The sequence below is a fragment of the Tachypleus tridentatus genome, chromosome 8 (genome assembly GCF_004210375.1).
Source record: "Tachypleus tridentatus isolate NWPU-2018 chromosome 8, ASM421037v1, whole genome shotgun sequence".
NCBI classification, from domain to species: domain Eukaryota; kingdom Metazoa; phylum Arthropoda; class Merostomata; order Xiphosura; family Limulidae; genus Tachypleus; species Tachypleus tridentatus.
In genome coordinates this window covers 106103286-106122487 of record NC_134832.1, presented here as the reverse complement: position 1 = coordinate 106122487, position 19202 = coordinate 106103286, and the positions used below count along the sequence as shown (strand labels likewise).

Genomic DNA, 19202 nt, shown 5'->3' with positions numbered 1-19202 from the left:
TTTTAAAAGTTCTAAATGTGAAATAACACTTCAATAAAACAAAAATTATTATTCAAAAATATGTAGAAATTATAATATAAATGCATTACTAAAATGACATCACATCAGAAAGCAAAAAATGGGTTTGTATCATTTACTTGGTGCATCACATGGAAATACCTTTTTCTTTTTTTTTTTCCTTCTCTTCAATTTACACAGCCATTAGACTATGGTAACTTAGTATTATCACAACATATTTTTACCTTCATTGTCAAAAATATCTGTGAAGGGTTAAGAATAATTAAAAGCAATGTAAACTATTTTTTTTATTTTAACACTTGTTGGGCAGGGATCTTCTGCAACTTTGACCATTTTTATATCTTCCCAGGTACTTTTAGCAGGGTAGCATATAAAACTTGAAATTATATATTAAAAGCAATCATTGGATTTTTAATAAGTAGCATAATTATTTTAGTTTCATTCTGAATCTCTATCTGGCTGTTTGAGAACATTTTGTGGCAACACAAATCAATGCTATTTCCCTAAACATTGATTTTAACGCAAAAATAAATATTTTATGCAGAACTATCGTAAATACAAAATAAATGTTATACAATCATTTTACTAAACATTTAGATGAACACCATACAATGAATTCAATATTAATAAAAGTCCGAGGTAATAAAGCAGTGAAAAAGGTACACGGAGAATTACTAATAAAGATATAGTAAAATTAATAAAGATTGAGGTAGCTTGCAAGCAATTCTTAATTACAAAATATAAGGGCATTTAGATTACTTTGAACTCTTTTTATCATATTACATTGATAAACACATACTGTGCAAAGTTACATCATTGTAGTGTTTAGTCTAAAAAGTTTATTTATACTTCTTTTTATCATATTATTAATGAAAGAAGTAAATGGTATTGTATCATGGCTATACAACTCCAAATCTGTTAAAGCATTAACCATTTTTGTAGTTAGATGTGGTATAAGATCTCTAAAGGCTTATTAATAGCTTCTGAGACAGCGTTAAATGTGTCAAGCTGCTCGGTTTATACACAATTAGTACATTATTAGTATCTCTGTTACTTTGTTGTAGAATTGTTGATAAGATTTTGTTTTTAAATTAAAGTTCATTGAGCAAGAAAAGTTTAAACAGTAGTCTTACTCAAAACTAATACTGAGCAAAGTGATTTTTAATTATTTTACTATACAACAGATATGTTTGTGATTATTATGTTAGTTACAATTCTTTGTTTTTACTTTCTTTATTTTATTACACTATCTTACATAAAAAACAACAACTGATTGTCGTTTTAAAGGCTAGAAAGCTTGTGTTAATAGTTCTCACTACTAACTCCAAAAATAACAGAAGTATAATTTTTCTTAGATAAAAAATAACTTCTTTGATGTCTATAAACAATGACTGCTATAGATTAGTGATATGTTGATAACACATGCCTGTAAATTTAAACTTCATAAAGTTGTTTTGGATAATATTATAATTTTCTTATACTAAAAATGCATTTCTGTTAGGCATATCCCTCCTTTCACAATATTACCTATTCTCAGTCATTACTGTCCCATATATGCAAACGTTTCTTTTATGCCTGCCACAGTCCTTCTAATCTCCATCTTGGTATCAAGTGACTCCACCATATCTTGCATATAAATCATTATGCATCACCTCTCCACCATGAGAAGCATAGTATACTTCAGGTCACATACAATTCCCTATGTGTGCCTCTATCAAACTATCAGTTCAAAGCCTGTCAGATGATAGAAGTATTGTCAGAATGTGGAGGGAAAGAAGATTAGGAAGTGTGAAAAGAGGGAAGTACCTACTGGAAATACATTTTTGGTAGATGAAAGTTATAATATCAAATGTGGTACTTTCCTCCACTCACAAGATGAGCTAGAATCCCACAATAATAAGGAGCAGAGACAAGTGCATACACATGCATACCCCCAGGAAGCATATGAAGGATAGCTCTGTGTATGAAAGTCAGATGGAAGACCTGAAGAGGGGAACTGCACCCCTTTTGATCAGGAATACTCTTTGCTCATCTGTAAAAAGTGGAGAAAAATGGCAGATAAAATATAGGATGACATTCATTGAGATAGAAGTGTCTCAACCCTTATATATACATAAGTCAATCCCACCAATCAGAAATGCGGTAGAGATGGTATGAATCTCATGGTGTAGAGTGGCTAGGGTGAAACAGACCACAATTGGTAAATCAACTGGATCCAAAATCTTAGCCACTTGGAACCAACATCCAGGGTGGAATAAGATGTATGTCAGACAAAATCTAAAACCATTCAATCCCAAAGCATGACACATATTGTTTGAAGAATCTTGATCCCAGAAATTAACAACAAGGATCAAAAGGATGTCTACATCAACTAAATATACACCCCAACTGCAAAACTGAGCAAAACCCTATAATCAAGAAAGGAAAATAAACAATCTAGAACAGGTGTGCAGATGTTCATTTATTGTTCACCTCTAAATCCAAAACACAGCCAAGGAGTACTGACATCAATGCTATAGTAGCATGAGAGCTCCCAATCTAAGGAGTGAACAACAATTTGACATCTCACTCCACAGTAATTGTATAACTCATACTGGAGAATAATATGTCATCTAAACATTCAGCAGGGTACCCTCATAGTCAATCATTCCAGAGACATGAGGTAGGGACTCCCATACTACACTTGAAGAAACAGATGGAAAATGTATGAGTCCTGAGGAATATCATCATCTGAGAAAGAGCAATGGCTGATCACAAAACCCTGTTTTGGAAACCTGACCATCCTTATGTTTTCAGTCAAGGTGTGGCATGGATGAACAGATATCTCCATCTGCTTTATTTTTGAAGTCCGTGGGTGGTATAGACTGAAATGGGCAAGTTTATGAAGTAAACACCATGGGTTTGTTCACCTGTAAGTAATCTTGTAAAACTCCATCTCAACAGTGAATGTTGAGAAGACATGCATTGGAAAGTATGCTTCAACATTGCTTTACAGTGAAAATTTTGAACTGTAGAATATCTGACCAGTAAAGAACTTGAAAATAAATAAATACTTTAACTGAACCAAGAAGTGGAAGGGGGTAGATTAGATGACAAATTTGATGAAAAGTTGCTAAAGTTTCAGTAGGAAAGAGACAATGAGGAATAAGCCAACTGAATCACAAGATAAACTAAATTGTTGAAGGGGACTAAATTAACATCCCAGCACAGAAGAGATGGTCTTCTTGGAGGAGGCCAAATCCAGAAAGAATGGATTAATATGGTAAAGATAGGTGAAATATATATTCTACTGTCATGAGAAAAGCAAAAAGGTGTGAGATAAGGCTACCTGATAAACCCAAATCAAAGAGACTGAAGACCCCTAGTTGAAAAGCTATGGCAGGAACTTTGGCACACCAGCCGTAGTGGGTCAAGTAGATAGAAATGCCTGAGCATGGTACCATGTGTGAGAAACTTTCCATTTCCAATGATATACCTCCACGAATGAAGGACAGATGGACTGAGCCAAATGGAAACCTATGTGATGGAAGAAACCTAATCTCTCTGCCAAGGATTGAACTAGACAGTAAGTGAACACAAAGGGCATTAGCTGTGGGTCAAGGAGGGAGAATGGGTACTAGGGTACCCCTAGTTGAAAAGCTATGGCAGGAACTTTGGCACACCAGCCGTAGTGGGTCAAGTATAATAGAAATGCCTGAGCATGGTACCATGTGTGAGAAACTTTCCATTTCCAATGATATACCTCCACGAATGAAGGACAGATGGACTGAGCCAAATGGAAACCTATGTGATGGAAGAAACCTAATCTCTCTGCCAAGGATTGAACTAGACAGTAAGTGAACACAAAGGGCATTAGCTGTGGGTCAAGGAGGGAGAATGGGTACAGAAGGGAATAATTTCAGTTGGTATAAATGAAGAAATAATGGTTGAGCTGGTCAACAGGAAGCTATCAGAAGACCCCAGTATGAAAAGATATGGAATAGGGAAACCATCCTGTCAATCACTTGAATAGGAGAATAAACATATAGAAATTTCAGAGACCAATCTTGGCTGAAAGCTCAATATTCAAAGCTGGAGGATGAAACACCAGAGACCAAAACAAGAGTAATTTATAATTCAGACTGTGACAAGTGCATCAATGTGAGGTAAAGTCACTGGAAAATGAAAGGATTGAGTAACTAGTCCATCAGGAACATCTCAGAATAGTTAGAATAGGAAATACAATCTACCACAAATTTGAAAGAAGGTGGAACATGACAGGGAATTAAACAAATGTGGTGTGTGTGTGTGCCCAATAGAGATCTAACATATGAAAGCAGAGGAATCTCAAACAGGTGCAACCTTAGTGACTGATATATACCATCAACATTGGATTGTCAAAACAAATAACCACCAAACCATGTCTGATTAGAGAAGGACGTGATCCATAACCAGATGGATGGCTAGAAGCACAAAAATGTTAATAATGTAATGACTGCTTCTCAACAGACCAATAACCAAAAGTTTTATAGTGATCAACCCATGCACCCCATGAATAATAAAAAGATACCATAAGACAGTCATGTGGGTATGATCAACAAAAGGTAGAAAAAAAGAGATTCATGTGAAACATAACCCAACAGATACTGGTAAAAATAAGGACAGTATGCAAGAACAAACTGATCCTAAGGCTGTAGTGGATGAGGCATGCTCACACAATTGTTTAACAAGTAGGCAAACTGTTCAGCATGAACCCAAATGTCATGGGAGCACTAGAAAAACAAATAGGATTGAGAAGAAGGTTCATGCAGTAAGGAAAGCTGTGAGTCATAAGAAGTGGGGGGTGGGGTTTAAAATTTCACATGCCTGAGAAATAAACTAAAAAAAAAAATGATAGGTCCAACTGATTCCTCAGAAAAGGTGTGAGAAAACATATCAAAAGGTTCAAATTTTTCAGAAGAAAGTGAGACAATGTCTGGTGACAGAGGTTGACCCATGTAACATTCAGTGCTGCAAATAAACAATGAAAAATCTTCCATCAGAGTGATACATCAGAGGCTTGAGATGAAGCTCCTGTCAGAGTTTAACCAAACAAAACTTAGACATTGACTTTGATATTTTTGTGTCAAGATTTGATGAAATGGTGGCAATAATGTGTTAGAATGAAAATAAATCTAAAGAAAACTGACTAGTTGAAAAAGTTTAATCACTTTGTAAAGAAACTGTACCTCAAACTGAAATCAGGTCAAAAAAAAGTCTGTGCTCAAGCACTGTCAAATGAAAAGTGTCAGTTTAGTCGAGATACACAGAGGGAGTCACTGCATTATTTGAATAAATAATACAGAGGTGACCTGATGGTTATTTACAGAAGAAACATTTTGGAATGACTGAATTCCCATAGGTGGGGAGGGAAGCAGAAGGTCTTTGGCATGAAACAGGAAAAGTTTACATATAGGGAACAGCAATGAACAAGAATAGCTAATTTGGTGAAAGGAAACAACCATCATATTGAAATTTTTTTTACTATCACCTAATGATTTTTTACAAATTGGGGAAAACTCCAACTTAAGTCAAAACTTCATTTACCACAATGTATTTATTACTATTGATAAGCCTCTCATGTAGCAAATGGTCTTGAGAAATCTATAGCCAGTGGTTGTAAACATTTTAAGCATAACAAAGTTGGAACCAATTTTGATGAAAATGATCCACTTATTTCAAAGTACATTTGACTTGACTTTTTGTGACAAATATGTATGTAATGTATAAAAATGGATATGGTTTTCAAATTCAATGAACAGGAACTACAGTGAAAGGTGTAAAACCTTCAAGAGAATAAAATCATCACAGGCATGTGTGATTTTTCACTAAATTGATATGTAAAGAGTAAAATACAAAAGTAGTATGAAGACAAATATATCCGAGATTTTTCTGCATTATCAAACTGTAACATTACAAAAACACTCAGCGTATTGAAATTTGTTTTTGAATTGGAATTATACACATTAATGAAGCTTACCCAGGCATAAATTTTACGTCTATTGCAATTAAATTTATCATGTGAATACAAATTAATATTTAAAAGCTCTTCATCTGACAGATGCATTAATGGAAAATGTGTGACATGTCTGAAATGATGTAAAGTAACTGAACTTAAACTGGTTCCTGGTTAAAGTTTTGACTTCAAAAGTATGAATATGTTTTGCTGAAAGAAAATAATCATTCCTCTTCAAGAGTTTTGAATAAACTTTATGTGATTTATATGTCTATGTACACATTACTCATTCCTGTTTAATGCTCAAAATCTAGTTCTTGAGAAGGTAGAATATAATCTACATTTCCATGAAACAGGAAATAATGTAAAACATATACAATTCTACGACACCAACTTATATGTGATAAATCACCAGCATAAATATGAAATATACCCAAACCTCAGGGGAGACCTGAGCTAGCCACCGAGCAAGTCAGACGTGCCAATATGCTATTCCTGAATAGAACGAAACGTTCATCCTCGCCAGTCAGGCCGTTAGTGCCGCCTGTAATCGTCGACGGCTTACCGCCGAACCTCACGCCGTACCAAGTCGCCACGTTGATCGCCAGAGCCAAGCCTGGGGCAACCATCGAACCGTCCAGGACCCGTATTTTACGCCGGGGAGGAATCCTCATCCAACCAGCCACTACTGCAGACCAAACCTATCTGTGCCAGCCATGGAACACTAAATTTAAAGTAAGTTGTTCCCCAACGAAAAGTCCAGTCAATCTTTATTCTGTATTCCTCAGGGGCGTCGACCCATCAATTCAACCAGAAGAAATTAGACAAACCATAGAACCCCAAATACAAGCCAAGGTATACGCAGTTCATCGAATTTATTCTAAGAACAGTAATCATCCCACACACTTCATGAAGATAGTGACAACATCGAAGTACAGTGCCGACTGTATTTTACGAGATGGCTGCTATTATCATATATTTCATTTTAGAGCCGAACGCCCACATCGACGACCACTCAAGAATGGTTCAAACCAAGCACCCAGATATCGTAAACAACCAACGGAAATCTTCCAACAGGAAAATACCAAAATACCGCCGATTCCAGACCGTATTAGAAGAAACACGAAGACGGATTCAGACAACCCGACTCAGAAGAAGACAACACCCATTGTTGGCAACACGCCAAGTTGCAGTAGTTCAAGAAAGAAAAAGGACAGTTCCTGCCAGACTTCTATCCCAGTTCCACAGAACTCAACAACCAGCCAGACTCAAACCATTACGAAGATAACCATCGACGCGACAGCACAAACTGAAAACAATCTACCTCCACGCAGAAAACTCAAACCAAAATCTCGAGAAGAAACAAAGCATCACAGACCAGCGAAGAACAACTCACCGAAGAACAGCCAGTAGTTCCACCACCAAGGCCACGTTTCTCAGTTGCACCAATGGGCTTCAAGTGTGGAAACAAGTTCATGATGAAATTGCCACCCGATCTACAAGACTGCAGCTAACAGTTTTCACGTACACCATCAACGTAGTTCATCAGTTTTTTTTGTTTGTTTTTTTATTAATTTAGTGTTGTTGTTTTTTTTTTTCTTTCCCAGCTACTTCCGGGCACGGTCTGGGTAGACTATTCGGCGCCCAGGCCGTGAAAGTGGGTTTTCTCGGGGTACTCCCGTTTCCCCCCACAGCAAAATCTCTGGCATCGGACCTGTAGGTCCCAGCCTCATTCTGAAAAGGGCCGTTTACCCAGTCAAGGGTATCCAATCAATTACAGTAAAATTTAAAAAAAAAAACCAATTCGCCAGCCGCCAGGGTTCTCCATCCTCGAGCTAAAGTCTGGCTCACTTCACTTTCGCTGCTTTCGTCCAGTTCTCCCGTCCTTCCTCTCACTCACAAATATTTTTGAAATGTTAAAAATAAAGTAAAAACTCCATGGATATTTTAAAACATTTCTCACGTAAGGGGACGAAGAGGAACTATAAAGTTCCTGAACACCCCAGTTGGAGAGAGAACTCTTCTGATTTCTCTCTCTCTAAACTGAACCCCTGCCACGTTAGTTTAGTTAGTTTAGTTTAGTTTACCTAGAGGTTTCAAGGTCGCCGTCAAGCAGAGCAGACGTGCAAGTCAAGAGCTGCGAGACAAGTGCATTGAAGACTGAATTATCCTGTGAAGTGCATAAAGTTTTACTAAAAAAGGTTACCCCTTAGTCCTTATCAGGACTAGTAAAACAGTATGAAGAGAAAGAAGATAGTGACAAGATCCAACGGAAAAGCCCTTTCCAACGACGAGATCATGGATATGCTGAATAGAGCTATTGAAGGACCAGCCTCTGAATCACTGAGTAGTTCGACTGAGAGTTCCGAAGGTGAAAACTCAGGAGCTGAAGAATCACGAAGACCAGAATCCCACGAAACAAACGAGACATCAAACAAGAGGAGGCTGAAGAAGAAGAAGAAAAAGGACATGGTAAGTATAGTTTCTGACTATTCCACTAACCCTAACCTTAATGACGCTAATAATAGTTCTAAAAAATCAAAGTATTAATAACATAACCCATGTTAACGAAAACAAAGCCACTTGCTCTAACGATAATTACTTGAATACAAACAACACCACCATCGCCACTAATTCCGAGAACACCACCACTGTCACACAAACACACAATTCTCCTAACTACAGAATCCCAACTCTGTTCATCGAAGGAGTAAACAAAACAACACGCATTCCACAGATTGTCAATCAACTGAGGTCCTATTACCCGGGCATTCAGTTTAAAGACATCAAACGTCTTCCTAATGGAAGAATCATGATTAAATGTACCGAACCTCAAGAGTTTGCTCATATTTTGGCCCACTGGCCCAAGGATGCCTTCGGTGTTCAAGCCACCATCACAACACCAAAAACAAACACACCAAAACTAACAGTCATAATCAGAGGTGTAGATTTCGACATTGAAGATCATGAAATCACTGAAGAATTAACAACTCAAGGCTTTGACATTGCATCATCGAACAGAATCATCTCATTCAGAACGAAACAAAAACGCCACTGATCAAGGTAACCGTCAACAAAAGACGATCAAGAAAAATTATTAAAAAACGGTTGCTTTTTATTTTTCAAAAGACACACGACCGAACCGGAAAAGACACATCAAAAACCAATAATCCAATGCTACAAATGTCAACGGTTCGGACACACAAAAACTAATTGTATGGCCAAGGATAGATGTGTCAGATGTGGCGGATCTCACGAGGTCGCTCAGTGTCCTAACGAGCGTAACCAAGTTAGATGCGCCAACTGTCAGGGCCCCCACGCAGCCAGTTACAAAGGCTGCCCCAAATACACCCAAATACGTAACAGATTCCTTTTCAAAACCACGAACAACAATAATCAAACCCACGGCTACCAAAACAACACCAAACAACCTTTACTACCAACTCCAACCGACTCGCAAATCAAACACGCTCAACCTCAACCAACACGTACTTACGCGGACGTAACACGCCCCAAAACAACACAAGCATTTAACCCAACAGATTTCACCACAAACTTGCTAGCAATGCTGATAGAATTGAGTGATCTCCCCTCATTCGAATCGAGGCACGAGTCACTCAAGGCTGTTTGCAGCCTTGCAAGTCATTATTTTAACCTCCCTCACCTGAAACCACACCATCTCTCACTCAAAATTCACGCGAGGGAAATAAAACAACACAATGATACAACACATTAAAATCTTACACATCAACTGCCAAGGAAATCTTAAAGACAAAAGGATAGAAATATACAACATAAACAAACATATAAACGCCAACATAATCATCATTTCAGAAACACTTTGCACAGAGAAACAAAACACCACAATCCCCGGATTCATCTCACACAACATACCTCACTCAGAAAACAACAGGGTATAATAACTTACTTTAGTACAAAAAATATCGCATCTAATCTCGATAGAAGATTCATTTAAATCTGACATTAATGAGACCATTTTTTGTAATATACACTTTAACAACCGGCTAACTATTCCGATTCTAGCCATATATTGCTCACCAACCAAAAATATCGACATTAACTTCCTTCAAAAATGTGTTAATCGAAAACCCAAACCAATTATTATTGGAGACTTTAATTCACCGCACACAGAATTAAGGGGTAACAGAGACACACGCAGAGGATCCTGCATAAAAAATTTTATTTCTAGCAATAAAATGCACTTAATTAATGACAATACACCCACAAACTTCTCAGCCGCTAACGGCTCATATGATGTACTCGATTTCATCATCGCACCCAAGGACATGGTTAATAGAATATCTAACTTTAAAGTGCATGATGAAATCACCAGTGACCACTTCCCGTGTCATGTATGATTCATCCGCGCCACCCGGCTGTGGCGTACGTGACTCCTTCCGCATACACCTACACTGAAACAGACTGGCTCACTTTTAATGCCTCTCTGCACTCATACCTACCCCACCCAATCGAACATGTAAACAACAAAACAGAACTAGACAAATATGTTGATCAAATTACAGAAGCCATAAAGAAAGCCACAAGAAACACAATTCCTAAATCAAAAAGAAAACAATCACTTATTCAATGGACTCTAACACCAGAAATTCACGCACTAATAATCAAACGTAGACAATTACGACGAATACACTACATCACACGTGATCCACACATTAAAACAGAAATCAATAGAACAAATACAAAAATTAAACAAGAAATTAAAAAAGTCAGAGAAAACAATTGGCATAACTTCTGCAAGAACTTAGAAAAAACCAAGAAAAATCCAAAAGAATTCTGGAAAAAATTCAAGAGTATTGCGTCAGACAAAAACACAAATCACATGTTACAACACATCACACACAACAATAAAATCGCAAGGACGGACGAAGAGAAAGCTGACTTATTAGCTGACTATTACAAATCCGCTTTTAGCGATTTAAACTCAGTAGATTTCGACACACAACACCAACACCATGTCAACAACTACATAAATGCAAACCAAGCTTCATTCTCACCAGGATTTCCCGGAGAGACACTAGAAGCATACTCAAATTCAATCAATAGAAAAATAACCATAACCGAACTAAAGATTAATATCAAAAACTTGAAGAACACTTCCCCCGGACATGACCAAATACCAAATATTATTCTCAAAAAAAGTTCCACTCTCTTACTACAACACCTCACAAACATCATGAACATTTCATTAGCGACAGGGTATTACCCTGACACGTGGAAAAAAGCCATCATAACAACGATCCCCAAGAAACAAACTAACAGAACAAATCCAGATAATTTCCGCCCCATCAGTCTGTTAAGCTGCCTTGGCAAACTGATGGAGAGAATTATCTCCAACCGTCTCCTCCATTTTTGCGAATCAAACAACATCCTTCCAGAATCTCAAAATGCCTCCAGAAAAAATAGACAAACAACAGATCACCTCACACGACTCACCGAATCAATATACAAAGCTTACAACAACAATCAAGTAACCATCGGGGTATTCCTAGATGTCAAAAAAGCATTCGACAGCGTTTGGCACAATGCCATCATATACAAACTAAACCACCTACAAATAAATCCTACGATAGTCAAATGGATTTCAAATTTTTTAACCAATAGAACAGCACAAGTAAAAGTCAATAAAACCATATCCAAATTATTTAATATAACGGCAGGAGTGCCCCAAGGATCAGTCCTCTCTCCACTTCTTTACATAATTTTCGTCAGTGACATACCTTTTCCAAATCTAACATACACACACAATTCACAATACGCAGATGACATCGCAATCTGGAGCACCTCCAGAAACCCAGTAATGGCCATGTCTCGCGTACAAGAATCACTAAACAACGTCTCAACATGGAGCAACAAGTGGAGGGTCGTGTTAAATCCGACAAAACACAAGCAATCACCTTCTATAGAAAACTAAAGAAGCAAAGAAAAATCTAGAAAAAATAAATCTATCACTTGGAAACACAACCATCAACATGAGCAAAAACATCACATTCCTTGGCGTCACTTTCGACACAAAACTAACATGGAAAAACACATAAACAATATACACTCATCAATAAGAAAAGGATTTCATATCTAAAGACTATAACTGGTAAACAATCAAAATGCGCACCGAACACCATTATACAAATATACAAGGCTTACATCCGTCCACTAATAGAGTACGGATGTCAAGTAACATACAACATGTCAAACAACACACTCCAAAAAATCCAAGTGCAACAAAACAAAATATTAAAATCCGCATTCAGTTTACCATCTTTTACACCAACAAATTATCTACACCAAATTAGTAATTTACCAACTATAAGAGATAGAATAACAGAACTTTCTATGAAATATTATCGAAAAGCAGAAAACAGAAACAAACTAACGGCATCACTACACAAATTATCAAGTGCACCAACAAAATACATATCACCATACAACATATTTCAAGAATCACAATCCACTCAACAAAGAGTTTAAATACATAAAAACTATGTTATTAACATGAATTCCTTTTTTTTTCAGGTACAGGGCACACGACAGGCAAAACTTTCGGCGCCTGTCGTGTGAAAGTGGGTTTTCTCGGGGTACTCCCGTTTCCCCCCACACCAAAATCTTCAGGCATTGGATTTCTAGATCCCAGCCCAGGCAACCTTTTTGCCCGACCCAGAATCGGGCCGTTTGATTTGATCTAAACTTGAATGAATTACATTCATGTTCACATCTACCCAACTTTTTCTTTTCGAGACAGGTCCCGACCTTTCCTTCTTTCCACTGCTACCTTTGCCTCCACCCAAAAGACCATTTAGTGAGACATTCCCCACCCAAAAAGTCAAGAATAATAACGATAATTAATTTATTAAAATAATAATTAAAAAACAAAACAAAACACCACTTAATCCTAATAACAATCCACGAAAGGGGACGAAGAAGAACTACAAAGTTCCTGAACACCCCAGTTGGAGAGAGAACTCTTCGGATTTCTCTCTCTCTAAACTGAACCCCTGCCACGTTAGTTTAGTTTAGTTACCTAGTGTTTACTTTTAAGCTACTGTACAAAAAAGTACATGTGCCTAATTTGAACATATACTATATTTGTAAAGAAATTTGATCAAATATCAACAATTCAAAATATTAAAAACAGCTACCTGAAGCAAAGCTCTTTTACTAGATGTATTTCTAAAGTTTATTGTTCTTGGCTAAATAAGGATAAAATATACACATTAGAAAGAAACTCTATTAACACATTTTTCTACTCCAAGAATTCCTCTGTCAGTGATTATTCATAATTTCTTCTTCTTCATTGGATTATCTCACATGCACTTGTTTTGTTTTTCAAGCATGCACCAAACATAAAGCAGACTATGATAGCAGTATGGTATTTTGTTGAAAAACATAAAACAGCATAAAAATCTTTTCTTAAAGAATATGAAGCTCATTGTATTATTTTTAGAAATGTGCAGTCTCTCTGTTGTTGCACATATCTTTTAAGTATTAGTCATTGTTTCGTTATTAAACAGATTCCATAACATTCAGTTTGAGACTACAAGAATGTAATACTGAAAAGTAGTTAAGCCTCTTAAAAAAGGCACTTCACGTCACGTGTTTTAGAAGTCATATACATATTTCACACAATTCCTTCCATGAAATTGGTGTCAAGATTCTGAATCAATATTCTCAGATATGCCATCTCTTTTCTTGCATTTTCAAATATTACTTGTGGCTCCTCTGAAGTACATTGCAGACAGTTAGGTGCCATCACCATGGCCAAGTTGTTGGAGTCCATTTTGGTAACTGCAACATTTTCCTCTGCAGCAAACACCTATCAGAAGCATTACAGTAATACAGTTCTACAGATATTTTTACATTTACCAGCATTTCAACAACAATTTTTAATCCAAGTTACTATTCTAACATCCTCAGGATATGATCAATGGCTGTTGGCTGAGTTTTAGTTGTTTTTATTTTAATAAAAGAAGGTAAAAATCCATTAGCTAAAATTTAGCTGTTTATTTTCACAGAATACAGTAAAGCTTTGGTTTATTTTTCTTGATTTCTATTTCAAATTGTTTATAGTAGTGTATATTAAACTACTAATGTTCATTTGTTTTGACTTATTTAATTTTAATATTCTGTCGTCAATAGCACTTCAGGATACCACTGTAAATTTTACACGTAACTTAGCAACAATGGACAGTAATAATCTTGAAATTCAGGTTATTATAAAATTGAAGCAGATACCTTTAATAATAAAGCCATACATTTCAAAAATGAATATGTGAAACACGTTCAACAGAAAAAATCAATAAAGTTAAACAAGCTGATTGATATGTGTAGCTATAGTACTTTACATTTTATCAACTAATCATGATTCAAATAGACATATAAGTGCGTCTTAACACACAGAATTTCAATCCATATTTAAATTACATAAAAATCTGTGAAACATTTATGAATTCTTTAGTAAATCTTCAAATTTTTAAGACATGTACAAAAACTTTTTGCTTCTATTCACAGGAATGGTTTATAAATTTTGAAATTAGTGGATCGTTTATTCGTTAATGAGCAGTTTTAATTAAATAAAGAGATTCCAGACTGGTTTCATCAGAATTGTTATGCTACATTTAAATTTTTTAGATTTTATGTTTTTTCCTTTAGAAATGGTTCATCACAAACTTCTTTAGAAAATAAACCAAAATAACTGTTTAGTGTTCAGATTACTGTTTCAATTCCACAAAAACTTTTATACAAATAGTATGACTACAATGGCACAAAATAGTGAAACAGATATCAAAGATACATCTGAGACAGGAATATTGATATATCTTACTTGTATTTTTAATTGCTGTTTAACTCACCTGTAAGAACCTGATTAAATATGCAAGGACTAAATGGTTTAATTCTGGCAGCCTATGTAGAATGGCTATTGCTTTCACAGGATCACAGCAGTGTTCAATACATTCTTCTTAATACATGTGGGGAATAAGGGGTTCATAAAGTTCCCAATACCACAGTTTCAAAAGTGACACAGGAACATGAGGGTCATTACATTCTACCAACTGCCATTGATCCATCTTCACTTTCATAACATTTACCTCATCAATATCTCCTGGAACCCTGAAATACCATATTTGTTAAAAACAAATATTCTAGGTCATGTTCAATAATTGAAATATACAGCTTCACAAAAAAATTAAGTTTTATCTGAATCCACAAGTCCTTCATCTTAAAACATTGCAAAGGATTTTCAATGTAAAATACTCTTCATATTTCATGTAATGAGTCATCTGACAAAATATTTCTATTAGAAGGAATAAAATAGCACACACTTTTATCGTGAGAAAGCAACTGCAAAATAAAATCTTATAATATAATGTACACATAAAACATGAAACTGTGATTTTATGGGATATATATATGCACTAACTTTATTATTTATTTCAGGTTTCACTCCCAGTCCCTCGATTCAGCTGTCAGGTCAGGCACTTCTCAAGTGATTTGGTATGGGAAGATAAATTGATTTTCTTGGGATTCTCCCATTTCCCCACAATCCAAATATTGGCTATATATCCATACCACCCTGATTGACCCTAACCCATACATCGGCTGTTACTTTTGTGATATTCACATACATAGCTGGGTGCTTGTTGCTGGCTTTTCACTCATAATTCCTTGCTTACTATCATGATTTTCATATTTTGTCCCTTTATTCTTTTATTATACTTTTTTTCCTAGTGGCTTGATCTACTTCCAAATTCAGGAGTGGGGTGAAAGTACTTTTCTGAGCACACACAGTTATTTGTTTCCACGCAATGGGGACAGAAGAATTTAAACCAAAATAGCTGTTAGTATTTTGGCTTTAGTTATAGGGAATAATAGCATTATCACTCCAAAACAACTTTACAGTTTAACATCATGAAGTCAAAATGTTCAGAATAATTTTTTTTCATTAAATACAAGTTCATGTATCTGATTTAAAATGCATTTGAAAATATGGTATAGCATTTTAGGTGAAAGGAAAAGACAAATAATCACAAAAGAGTCAAAAAACAAACATAAAATAGCCACCTTAAACAATGGCACTCACTTAATAACATGCAAGCTTTGTGTGCAATAAAAACTCTCATTGTTTATTCTAGTCTATTATGTTTTAGTCTTGATTATGTATGTGTCAAGACAGCTGTACATATTATACAACTTCAAATGCAGAACAAATATGTGCTTTCAAAGAAACCTCATTCACAGCATTAAACATCATAATTTTTTATCTTATTTTACTGTAATAAATACATAGTTTAATAATTAGTGGTTACTGCTATTAATCATGTTAAATAATCAATCACAAAAACACATTACTGTAACTTGTTAAACTATAACATGTTGAATATTAAAATACTCTTAGCAATTATTAGCAAAACATCTGTCGTATCGAGATATTATAACACACCTAACTTTAATTGCTGTATCTCATGTTTATACAATATAAGAACTCCTTTTACCTAAGGTATACCAAAAGATAGATTTTTGTGTACACTAGTAAAACAGTTACAAATAATCTTATTGCAACTGACTGAAAAAAAATTGCAAATTATATCATTAACCACTGACATTATATTGAATGTTTTATTTAACCAAAAATATATTTCCATTTTCAGATAAATTGCTCATAGTCCTGAGCAAAAAATTAAAGAATAAATAAAATTTCCAACTATTTTCAAGTGAATTTGTGCTTAATGTCTAAACTTAGTTCCAACTAACATATTCTTTACATATTAAACATGATCCTTGAAATTACCTGAATGAGACCTTTAGTAAATGTTCATAACGTTTATTTTCTTACAATTTCAGAAATGAATCAGTAGACTTGTCGTCCAAATTTATTTATTTAGTGAAATCAACTTCAAATGCAATATTTTGATTTAGATTAACATAAAATCTGAATTTAACATTACTCATTTCAATGGGAACACTTATTTTAATTTTTCTCCATTAAGTGACTCATGTCAAAGTGAGCACAAATATTGGAATAATATTCCAACATCAAGTTTGACAGCATATTCACCAGGTTGAGAGTGAGATAGAACTAAGTTCAGCTCTTCAGACAAAACTTGCATTCATTTCCACTAATTAATATTAACTTCTGACCAATGCAAACTACATTCATAGGTCAGAACTAAAATCATGTACCTATTAATAAGTTAATTAAATATGATGTTCAAGTTATATATAACTAAAAATGACTAAATACACTGTTTCATCCTTCCTGTTAACAATATCTCAATGTTTAGCCAACCTAGACAGCTGAAATTAGTTTTAAATCCATATAACTCAGCTAATAATGCACAAAAATAATTATATTAAAATAATAAATGTAAACTTAAATTAGAAATAATGAAAAAAATTATGTACATATGTATTAATTGTTCTAATCAACAGTGTCAATTTGAAATTGGTACAAATTGTAATTGTTTATGCTGATGTTCAACATCTAATGGAATACCTAGAACTGGCCAGGCTATGTTAACAGTGAACTGCAAAATATAATTTTAATATCAAAGAACAATACACCTCCATATCTAGTTGTTTGATTTAATGTTACCATTGTATTGTGCAGCACATATATACAGAGTAAATAGCACACAACCAAAACATCTTGTAAATAAAATAAAAACAAGTAACCATGAAAATTGGTTATTCTAACAATTTGGTTTTCTGTATAATACTAAGTGTACCAGACAAACAACAAAATGCAATATTTATATTTTGTATATTCTTAAACAACGCATTACTTTTCTCAGTGGTTCAGAGAAGTAAAGTGGGTGCAAGAAAATCAGCAAAGTAACAACAGGAATGTACAGGGTGTCCAAAAACTGTGGAACCATAGATGATTTGCAGTGCTTCTTAATTTCAGATACATTACTAACTGTGGCACTGTCACAGCATTAAAAAAGTTAAGTTAATACTACTGTTAATCCAAACTTGTTTCAAATGTCCACGACAGCACTTGTAACACATTCTGCACAATGTGTTGAAGTTCCTATGGTTCCAGACTTTTTGGGCATCCTGCAGCAAAGCAACTAGAAACTCCTTTTTTTTCTCTGCGTAATCTTAAAAAATACCTGAAATGTCAAATGGATGCTATTATGAATAACAGAATTGAAGCAGTCTTATGCTTAGATTATATATATTTTGATTGTTTTTATACCTAATAAGATTATGTGTTAGCTACTTCTGCCTAAGTTACACCACTACATACTCTGAGATTAGTAGCAACAATGTAACTAATTAATTTCCAGAATATTCCCTCTGATTGAGCTCCATTTAGTTTTAAAACAAGTTCAGATAGAGTAGTCTGAATCCAAAGAAGTCTTCAACTTGGACACTTTCTTCTCTGAAGAGTCATCACATCTTCCAAATTGTTCCCAAACACGGAAATTCAAAAAATTTTAAGCTAAACACCAAAATCAGACACACTTTAGTTTTTACTGGAACTACAGAGGCTAATTATGTTATATTAAAATTATTTTAGAACTTCACTATATCCAGACATTCTCTATCTGAAAATAGTACATCTTGACAATAGTCGCAAAGTTTCTGCTTCAAAATATCCATTAGTAACGTCATCATGTTCCCAGGGGCGTAGATCATAAAAGTTGAGGGGATACATCCCCCCTTCATTTTAGGTGTGGGGTATGGTGCATACAATCATCCCCCCTATAGTTTGGTCTCTTAAATTGTTTTATTGCATCACAGGCCTACAAATTCTGTTTGTTCTTGTGATTCATATGTTCTTACCAAACAAATTACATAATTACGCCTAGATGTAGGCTTCATCAGTGGCCAAAATGTACATCTTCAATATAGGCGTGCTTCTAAGCTTTTCAATCTATGCAAAAGTTCACAAGTACCAGTCAGTAGGCCTAAGTATACATGCAAGTATCATGGCAACAAGTTTACTCTGTGACTGTATGTTTACAGCTTTCACGTTCATTTAATCAGAGATTACCAATTTGCAAATTGAACAGTCCACATAAGTAGTTGCAAAAATCATCCCCATCTGGTGTAAAAAATCTATGCCCCTGCATGTTCCAAATCACAATCTTCCTCCCTGTAGCTTTCCATTATTTAACTAGTGTAGGAAAAGCTAAATCTAGCAGCTTTACTAGTTTGTTTTCATGCGAAA

At 35.0% G+C, this 19202-nt stretch overlaps 1 protein-coding gene across 1 annotated transcript; it reads right to left on the bottom strand.

Annotated features, from left to right (window-relative positions):
* Window positions 1–6229: 6229 nt before the first annotated feature.
* LOC143223980 (rho GTPase-activating protein 39-like) lies at window positions 6230–15618 on the bottom strand. Its single transcript, XM_076452447.1, has 3 exons — window positions 15615–15618; window positions 14878–14984; window positions 6230–13841 (listed from the first exon to the last, which is right to left on the bottom strand). The coding sequence occupies exons 1-3, from the start codon at window positions 15616–15618 to the stop codon at window positions 13647–13649; spliced, it is 306 nt and encodes a 101-aa protein (XP_076308562.1). The 3' UTR covers window positions 6230–13646.
* Between the last annotated feature and the right edge of the window lie 3584 nt (window positions 15619–19202).

Excerpts from the sequence above, each read along its gene's own strand:
- LOC143223980 (XM_076452447.1), bottom strand. Across the intron at positions 13,842-14,877 it reads ATTTAATCAGGTTCTTACAG|GTGTTTGCTGCAGAGGAAAA; the intron begins GTGAGTTAAACA and ends TGCTTCTGATAG.